The sequence below is a fragment of the Loa loa genome, assembly GCF_000183805.2.
Source record: "Loa loa unplaced genomic scaffold supercont3.33, whole genome shotgun sequence".
NCBI classification, from domain to species: domain Eukaryota; kingdom Metazoa; phylum Nematoda; class Chromadorea; order Rhabditida; family Onchocercidae; genus Loa; species Loa loa.
This window is the reverse complement of record NW_018108213.1, coordinates 133,112-143,145: the sequence shown is the minus strand read 5'-3', so window position 1 is coordinate 143,145 and position 10,034 is coordinate 133,112. Positions and strand designations below refer to the sequence as shown.

Sequence of the window (10,034 nt, the reverse complement as noted above, 5' to 3'; positions counted from 1 at the left end):
TGATAGCTGTGCAAAAACAATGCAACAAATCTGAAGTCATCTTTTTGTACAGCATTACAAATAAACTAGCATAATTTACACTTACAAGTGAAACAACCCAATAACACAAAGATATAACATTCTTCGGAAGAGATTTCAGATGCATTATTGATAAGCATTGAACATACAGCGCTGTCCTATCGGTTCATGTAGAATTCGTATTTATTTGACTTTTCTTTCCATCTCGACGACAGTACGCAAACCCCCAGTAACTAAAAACCATAACTACCATAAAGCGGTGACGGAAGTGTGCTATTACTCATTTCTTAACAATATCGAGATTACCCATAAGTTATATATTGCTTTTTAGCACAACAGGATGTGATGGTAAATAGAATGCGCACTTAACAAACTGGAAATTTACTTTAGTTCAACGCAGAATTAAAAAGAACAGTTTAGAAACATGAAGCTAAGGTAATTTTAGAAGAGATAAAAAGTCAACAGTACGTACTGCACAACATACCGATGACAAAAACGTTACACAAATATCGTCAAAGGAGATAAGGCAATGAGACACGACTGTCAACAATCGAGATCGTTCAGTAGAAAAACTTTCCCTATTTAATCAGAAACTAAAACATTTTAAGCTTTACTAAATTTAAAAGGAGAAAAAAACAATCAAACATGGAATGGAAACACTGAGAAAATTCCTTATCTAAGAAGAATTATTCAATTGGAAAAACCGAAAGAGATTGCATGGTCATTGCAAAAAGTGAGTGAAACTTCTTCGAGATGATAGAAGTACAATTTTCAGCCTCCTGTACAGAATAACTAGATGCACAACTAAAGCTTCGTGCATGATGCATATATTTCAAAATGAAAAGAGATCTTGTCAAATGCACCCCTTTAAACGATACTTCGGTTAGGTTGCCGATAGCAGAAAATAAGACCAGAAATGTGATTATAAAACAAGAAGTGAAAACTATGAAATTTAAGGATCTGAAAGAAAAACTACAGCTTATTTACGCCGCTTTAGGCAATCAAAGCATATCCATTTCAGAAAAAAGTAACGAGATAATTTCAACAACTGACAGCGCAACAATCTTATTAAAAACCTGCTGCTTATTTTAAGCCCAAAACTTATATTTCAGCTTATTGGCAAGTTCTGCAGACATCAATGGGAAATAATCTTCCGAGCCATCATTTGTAAAATGACCTCTTCCATCACTGCTGCTCGATACTGAACCATTATCATCGGTAGCATTTCTGTTAAAACATAATTAAAACCGCTACTGTAACCGAAGCTTCTCAAGCCGCACTGTGCACGTATGTGATTTAAAAATTGAACATTTTTAAAAAATTATTCTTTGAAATCTGATATGTACCAACCTTTTGAACAGCATTTTTTACAATTAGAAGATTGGAACACCCATACGATATTGATCGCTAACAAGTATTAGTTCATATCTTGCTATAATTTTACCACTTATGGACATGTAGGAGATCCTACATAACTTACAGGATACACCAAGTCAAAACTTGAAGGCGACTCAAGTGTAAAATATAAAGTTATGCTTACTGCTCAGTCTTGAAATTATTGCGTCCTCTTTTGGCGAGATCAGCAGCAGCATAAAGATGCGCCGGTAGAGATATCGGTGAAGTGACAATGCCATGGGCATAGCAAAGGGCATTTGTCATACCCTCTAACTCGTCCATTGACATACGAGGTTCGTCATCGATCAAAACCGTCGCACGTACAGGACGTGCAGTACCCTGCAGAGTAAAGACAAATCTCATTCCTCAGTTAATTACTAAAGAGCTAAAGTTCAGTGACCAAGCCAACATGTAAACCTTTAATAAAGCCAATAATTCTCACAGACAGTAACATATTAAGATCACTATTTCTGATAGAAATATTGAAAATTTACAAACCATGACAGATTTGTGAGCAACAAAAATGAATTCCGTTTGAGTTGGATGAACAATATCTACATCTACAATCGTGCCGGGTGGGACATTTTGCTGAGAAGCACTTCCCTGTTGGATATTTTCCGGATAAATACGATAATTTGAATGTGCCTGCATAACAACAATTGTGAGACGAATACGTTCCGTACGACCTTCAGCTGCTGCGACAAAGGCTTCACGAAACTGTTTCCCCTCTTCATTTATGATCTGCAATAAATCTCATTAACAAACAGATATGCGAAAACATAAATATAGAATGTTGGAACACAAGTTTTATCCCCAATCTATAAATTGACTCGTAAAAAAAACAAGAAAAAAACAAACCCATTGCTAAAGGACAATTGCAGAAATTCCATAGTATCCCTTTCTTCGCTTGAATGAATGAAAATCATACCAAATCCCAAAAGTTTGCTCATACGTTATTTCAAAAACTGTAATTATTTTTACAACTCTGACCTTCGCGTACTCTCCCTCCGAAACACCGCTACGAAACACAACGACGTGTTCGGGCAAGCGTTTCGCCTTCGACGTATCCCTGAACAACCTGACTGCTTTCTCGACATGCTCCTTCAAGAAATTGACAATATGAAGGCGCGGTTCTTGCATCCAATATTCACCGTGCATTGTAAATGGTTCGCCACATGAGTAAGTCATCTGAAAAACCATGGAATAATCTATGCCAATTATTATTTTTTTTTGTGTAACGGATAGAAACCGACAAATATCTATGCAATCCAACAGTGACTTGATTAATCAAGTGTAAAGACAATTAAAATTTCCGGAACAAACTTAAAGTAAAAGAGCACAGTCTTACAGCAACGATAGTTGGTTCGCTAGGCGGGATCTGAGCCTGTCGCTCATACAATGATTGGGGTGCTGCATGTGACATGTCGAGGCCGAAAAACATTCTGGAATGTCGTAGCCACTCCTTATCCCTATAAGAAATTGTACACTGTTAAACCATATCTAATATGCTCTTAGTCGAGAATGTCAAATCAAGTTTAGTCAGTTTCAAAACGAAAATTCGTGTTGAAGGAACAAACATGACGTTGCTGGTAAGACGATTTTTGCTCAGGAAAGCAGTAGATGCGGTGAGAGCATGAGTTATACCACCAAGCTTCAAGTTCATTTTCATGACCAAGTTGTCCAGTGTCATCTCAGCACCACGGTTGCTGATTGCTTTGAAGAGTGTATTAGAACGAACATGCTGCGTTACAACACCGCATTTGATTTCGGTCAGTTTCATTGTATCTAAAAATTTGATAATGAACTGACAAAACTAGAAACTAGCACAGTTCCACTATTAACCTTATTCCTGATATGTTACAGCGCCGGAAACAATAAAATTGCAACTTTTTTGACAGTCAGTAAGCTGGAATGCCAGAAAGAAAAGAAATTAATTTACCATGCACAGGGTCATATCTGTCTCGTGTGATGAACAAAATATACTCAACTCCATTCCTACGCATAAATTCAATCTTCTCAATGAGGAAATTCATGTCGGTGCGGTCATACTCTTCTGAACGTGATGGATTAGGCATTTGTATACCATGGTCACGAGAACGATTGACAAATGCAGCAATGAAGCGACTGGAATATCAAAGATTTGGATTTTCTTTAAAAAAAAAAAAAAGAAAAAAAAACTTGTCTTTAAAAACACCGAGAAACCTAAAAAGCTTAAGCTACAAAAATAATCCGCTTTTCTCAATGAATTTAAAATCCCAGAGCAATCCTTTTCATTAAGCTTTCCTAAATTATTTACTGCCCTCAATTAAAAAAATCACGTTAAAAAACTGAAGACTAACTCTGCGGATTGTTGGTCTACAGCATTGTGGAACATAAAAACAACCCAACGACGAGGCGCAGTAGCAGGTTTGAAAAAAATTTTGTTCTGCATGCCACGAGGGACTGAAAGACGCCAATCAAGATCACCATTTGGACTTGGTTCAACTTTGCCATTTCTATAAACAATTGCTGGAGGGAAATGCATAACAGCATCGCCTACGCGCGGAGTACTAATGATATGGATCTGCAAGGACAAGCTTAAACAGTAATAAAAAACTATTAAGCCTGTAAATTTATTATGCAAAATCATCGGCTACTGATCTAAATGGAAAACGAAGGTGATATCTGCACTTAGATATCCGCCAATATATATGTTTCTCAATAATAAAATTTAAAATTGTGAGAGAAAATAAAAATAACAACACTAACTTTCCTTCTCTAAATAATGAATCAAACCTGTAAGCTACGGAGATACGGATTTTCATCAACAATTTGCGCTTGACAACGTCGACGTTCATTTTCATTTTTTAAGTTCATGGGTAGAAGGCGACAATTTTGGATGAGGTCGTCAACCTGGAAATAATCAAAATGTGACGACGTAAAAAGTGATTGATTAGCTTACCAGCATTATACAAAAAATGTCTATATTTCGAGATTTCAACACAATGCATTTTAAAAAGTCTAACTATGGACCACGCAAAAAATCCAACGCTATGATATTCCACAAAGATCAACAGTAAAAACAAATAATGTTAAATTCTTAGTATATAAAAAAACGTCCGGTCGAAAAGGATCATCATCTTGAATACTTCATAAAAGTCACCTAAAAGTCAGATCTCAGAATAAGAGAGGTAATTAGAACAAGGTATAAGATAGTTTACAATAAAAGCATCTACGCCTGTATCTGAAAGTTAAAAAGTGAAACAGGTCTACAAAGTATGTCCCTACATCAATTTAAAAAGAAGTACCCACTAATTCCGGCGTCTGTTTTTTGGTGTCAACACGCTGTCCACCAACAACTTCGAGGAACTCCATTGGATGAAAACTGTTGTGCGGACGTTTGTCTTTGCCACCGACACGTCGTTCAATTATACACGGCAGACCTGGATAGCGCAATCGCCGCTGGTACTTATACAACATGTAGTTGGCTACAGTCATATCCTGATTGCTGACTGGGATCACTAATCTAAAATGTGTAAAAAGAGGTTATAAACAACAGGAGGTTATAAACAACAGGCCTTCAGAATCTATAAACACATATTCTTATTAATTCGTGAAAAGTATATCCCCCACATCAATTTAAAAAAAAAAAACAGAATTTCAGGAATTTTTTCTGAAATTCTGTAAGGTTTTTCAGTGTTCGAAAATCTTGCAGAATTCCAGAAATTAATGAAACAGTTACTTCAAGAAGACTCGGCCTTCATTTTAGAGCTCTGCAACCAAAAATACCAAGTAACTGTCAATCGAATAAAGACCAAAGCAAAGACAAAATGAATCTTAATAAATTAAACAAAATAACGACAACATGATATACTTGTCTGCAGTTTCAGCTGTCATTCCAAAAACACAAAAAAGTCGTTGAGTTTCCAAATGTGTTGTACGCACGACAAGATCTAAAATTGTAACTGTTTGCAAATCCAAGTCTTGATAACAGAACTTAATATCCAGAGAAAAAAAAGAAACTAAACATGCCATTAAAAATACCCTTCAATTGCCGTGCAACTCGAGCCCTCAACCTAGCATCTTCCATAAGCATTTTCGGATGTGCTCGATTGCACAACGTACCAACGAGTTCTACCAAGGGTTGCTTTTTGAAAAACGCTGCTTTTTTTGCTAAAAAATTTAAAGGATACAAGAAGTAACAAAAATTTATTTAGTATTCGTTCGTGCTATAAAACTATAAAACTGTTTGAGCTCAAATAGAGTAGAAAAAAAATTCCTTTCACTTGACAAAATTTTACCGTCAATTTGCACGATAGGCACCGCTTGCTCCCACGAGCTACCAACAAAGCGTACGTTCTTTTCCAAGCCTGCGGTCAAAACTTTGCCACCATTAACTCCAATATCATGTTCACTAGGACGATCATATGCCTTATTGCGAAAAATCAAATGACTCTGTCTGAAAGCATGAAGTTTTTAAAGGAAAGAAAGGAAACCTTTGTAATATTTTTTATTTGGAATTAACTTTGCACAGACTGAGAGACTTTAAAGAAATAAGGAGAGAAATCAACATACTCATTAAACATCATTTGTGAAGTAGCTATTTCCAAAAATTGCTGAAGTGATCGCTCTCGAGCATATAAATTTGCAGAAATGGCTGTAGTCTGATGCAAGCTGATTTCTTCACATGGTAACAAACGGGCAACCAGCCCAGTAATTCGTTTACTTAAGAAGTTTCTTGTTTCCGGGAACAACGATTCCTTTGAAATAAAACTATTTCAACTGCAAAAATCTCTTCGCGCCGGCATTTAAAAATGAAAGAACATTACACCAAAGCAGGAGAAAAATCCGTTTAACTGAGTACAAATGAACGAAAGAAGTGGAAGATTTGTGGACGCCGATTGCACAGAACTTTCGAAATAAATTAAATCAGGAAAAATTTCTCAAACAGTCAGATTGTTAAGATCTAACGATGCACCAATGCTCGGTATCTATTTTTACAGCTTTTGGAATAAGTATAAGATTACAAAGTCAGGGAATATCAGTGTTAAAAGTAATTCCAAAAAAACTTGCTTTGATTAGAAAGCATGCAGAAAACTAACAGTTACATGGCAAAAAAAAAACATACGACGCTTATCTTGAATATCTTTCCGCCTTCGGAACGGTCAAAAAGTTTATTAACAGAATAGAAATTGACTCCGCAGTCATAAAAATACTTTCTCAAATCGCTACCGAAGAAATCTTCATGGTCTTTTAGCATCTGCTGATAAATAGACCAAAGAACTCTGTGGCGAAGAGCAATAGCTACACTGAAATAAAGTGAATAAGATATTACTGAATGGATGAAAAACGATAAGCGTGAGTTGAAATTAAAATTAAACAATGAGTATGAACACTGATAAACAAAAAGCGTACTCATTTTTTGGACCACGGTGAAGTTCCTTTTCTTTTTCATCACTTCTTATGCCACAGATTTTCAGCTCAAACTTATATACTTTTTCAATTGCTTTCGACATGTCCAATTCGTAACCGTTGATGCAAACGCGAAATCTGTTAGCATGACTATAGCGATATGACTGATGAGGTTTCGCTAAAATGTATTGCACGTTTCTAACAACCGCCATATTAATCAAATGAAGTCATACATAAATACTTAAAGATTGAAAACAGATATTCAAAAATAAAGTAAGAGAAAAATGATTTCTCCGACCCATCGAACAACCATAAAAACAGTTAAGTTATTTGTCACTAAAAAGAGAAGAATATGCTCCTTGATGATGAGAAACAACTACTTCTGTAATTGGAACTTCCAATAAATAAGTGATGGAACCACATGCCTGGCATAGTAACATCGGCCATTTCTCCCATCATATTTCTGTTCCCATTAATCTCAGTTACATCCATTTTCTGCAAGAACGAATCAAATGAATATACCAAACCACGGAGTATCCTATAAATTTCATGTCACACTCCATCTTATCTTTAATAACTTCAACCTGAGCATATTTTATGATAGACCTTCAATGTGATTCCATTCAAACTCTTCACAAAGTTAATTAAAAAAGTGCAAAACAAACAATAGTGACTTGCAATTAATCCCATTAAATGAGATAGTTAACTCCGTTAAGTGCTACAGAAAGACAATTAAAGAATATAAGGAAAAAGTACAACAGCAACGACAGTCATGAATCGACCGTCTAAAAGCAAGCAAAAGGCCTAGGGTAAATTCTAAGCTAAATCAGTAATAATATTAAAGTTCCATAAGTATCCATTAACCATGATGAGATTATGCAGAGAGGTCTAGGCAAATACCCCAACCTAACAACGATATACACACCCAACCATCCACCATCTGTGCAGCAACAATGTATAAAGCGCATTGAATGCGCAACCACTTCCTATGATGACGTGCATTCTGAAAAAAGATGTACGGTCTCTTCTGTGTAGTCTCTTCTGAGCACTCCTACATAAAGTCATCCTATATATTTGCACATAATCATTGTAGGTAAACAAGGGAAAGGAAAACTCTGACAAGGAAGAGCTATCGCTTAAGTTCGGGATGATCGAAATATTTTTATAATATAGAAATATGTCGAAATAAAGTATTTTTGTATCACAGAAATATCTGGTTTTAATATTAAAGTTATTTTATTCAGAATACTTCTCAATGACTCATCATACAAAGATTAAAATAAAGTAAATGTTTCGGTACCTAAGGTAATCATTTATCTAACTTTCCGGTCTGATAACTATATTCAATGATTAAAATACTGCAAACTAGCCCCCTTTGTCCTTCTTTAGCACCGTTACACCAATCGTTCGTTTTTTGAATCGATTAACAACCGCTGAATCTCTTATGCTAACCAGTTGTTTAAGCTAATTGACTGATGCATTGCTCTTTGTTGTAAACGTCTTCCAGCTTGATAACCAAGCTTATATTCAATATTGTAAACAAACTCCCACTATACAAAAGGAGAACTCTAATTGAAATGTCGTAAACAGACTCCCACGACATAAAGGGACTTTTATATAAGGGATCACTCAATTAACGATCCGTTTCGACTCGGTTCACTCAGTGCTCAATCAAATCTTTGCTAACTTGCAACCGTAAGCAGAGTCCCACCAAATTTTCCCTGCGGGCGATAACAAAGAACAATTCAATGATCAGCTGTACCCGTGATATTTTCTGATAATTGTCTTATGACTTATAGAAAGAATAAATCCTCCGTCATTCAGTGAAATCTTCATCATAACTATTTGAATGTGCCAACCGTCAAAAGACTCCCACGACAATCGTTTCGATGCTACGAGTCCAGGATGTCTATCAGGAATCAAAGGTTCGCAACCGACAAATGAAAAATATTGTCGTAGAAGGTGATTGACACAGATGGATAGTTGCGATAATGCTTTTATTGATTGGTGGAAGATTTATTTTTCGTATGAGGGGGAAATACTAAGAATATCACAGACGGAGTCGATCGGTAGGTTGTTCTTTGTTGTCGCTCATAAGGAAAATTTGGCAGAAATTTGACTGAATAATTTAGTGAGAATTTGATAAGGTATAGATGGCAGTACTGAGTTGAACCAAATTGAGCACTACTAATCGAGTTAATTCAGTGAATGGCTGTCTTGTGAATGATACTAACTTTTTTATAGTGGGAGTTATTTTACAACATTTTAACCATTAAGCTTGGTTATTAAACTGGAATATCTTTACAACATTCCAAACATTGCACATAGGTTTGGTTATCGTATTAGCAAGATCTTTACAATAAGACCGATGTTTCGAATGCTATGTAAATTAGTGGATATACATTGTTGATAACTTTCAAATAATTCGGTTAATTTGCAGAAATTTCAGCACTGTGGAAAAATGAAATTGCTGTAGCTGTTGCAATTTGTTAAATCTAGGAAAGGATATATACAAACAAGTTTACATTCCTCTCTCTGTCTTTCTAACACCCCGTCTACTTAACGCTTATGAAATAAGAGAACTTTTTGTGGCGAAAGATATTCTCTTTGAATTAATTGTAAGCGCAGTCGAATGATGATTGATGGAAAACTAATTCTTTTTAGGTGTTATAAAATTGTTAAGCGAATATTATAGGTAGAAATTTTGAGAGATTGTTCTTTGCTTGTCAGGAAAATTGTTTTGTTTGTTTGAAATCGTAGTCCTGAATCAATAGCACAATTTACTGAGAGATAATGACAGTTTTGCGAGCAGTTTGGGAGAGCCGATAGGTATCTAGATGGATAGATATATCTTTACTCATTGATTCTTATATAGTGAGAGGTGTTTACAGTATTTGAGACATGCCATCAAGTCGCAAAATGTTCAAAAACAATATGCAAGATCTTTGATGCACAAATGTTTACATTATCAAGAATCCTTAAAATCACAAGATGTTTGGAAGAATTAACATGTTCCCAACATAAAGTTTAAATAGATCTGCCTGTATGGTTAAACGAGTCAAGCAAAGAACGAGTCAAACATTTATAACTCAAATTATGAAAATACTATACTTCCATTTGAGTAATAATTCAGCTATCTAACAATTTTACAATGTGAACAACCAACCAGAAATTCCCTTTTTGTGGTTTTATTTAATTCGCTTGAGATATTTCTGTAACACAAAAATGCT

General features: G+C 35.4%; 1 protein-coding gene across 2 annotated transcripts; it reads right to left on the bottom strand.

Moving 5' to 3' along the window:
- Positions 1–209: 209 nt before the first annotated feature.
- On the bottom strand, positions 210–7,770 carry LOAG_00201. Of its 2 annotated transcripts, XM_020445366.1 has the most exons (18): positions 7,669–7,770; positions 7,230–7,299; positions 6,808–6,982; positions 6,521–6,701; positions 5,968–6,152; positions 5,694–5,851; positions 5,437–5,565; positions 5,267–5,345; positions 4,705–4,918; positions 4,189–4,305; positions 3,753–3,976; positions 3,353–3,537; positions 2,991–3,198; positions 2,762–2,882; positions 2,404–2,601; positions 1,912–2,154; positions 1,559–1,752; positions 210–1,245 (listed from the first exon to the last, which is right to left on the bottom strand). In XM_020445366.1, the coding sequence occupies exons 1-18, from the start codon at positions 7,669–7,671 to the stop codon at positions 1,107–1,109; spliced, it is 2,823 nt and encodes a 940-aa protein (XP_020304164.1). In that variant the 5' UTR covers positions 7,672–7,770; the 3' UTR covers positions 210–1,106. The 2 variants fall into 2 exon arrangements, with proteins under 2 accessions (XP_020304164.1, XP_020306785.1); XM_020445367.1 differs by lacking the exons at positions 6,521–6,701; positions 6,808–6,982; positions 7,230–7,299; positions 7,669–7,770 and having other exon boundaries at positions 5,968–6,304.
- Positions 7,771–10,034: the final 2,264 nt, after the last annotated feature.

Bases quoted from the DNA above. Each gene is read 5' to 3' on its own strand.
- LOAG_00201 (XM_020445366.1), bottom strand. The intron at 6,153-6,520 runs GTATGTTTTTTT...TTTATTTCAAAG, and splicing joins AGATATTCAAGATAAGCGTC to GAATCGTTGTTCCCGGAAAC. The intron at 3,199-3,352 runs GTAAATTAATTT...TCAAATTTTTAG, and splicing joins CAGATATGACCCTGTGCATG to ATACAATGAAACTGACCGAA.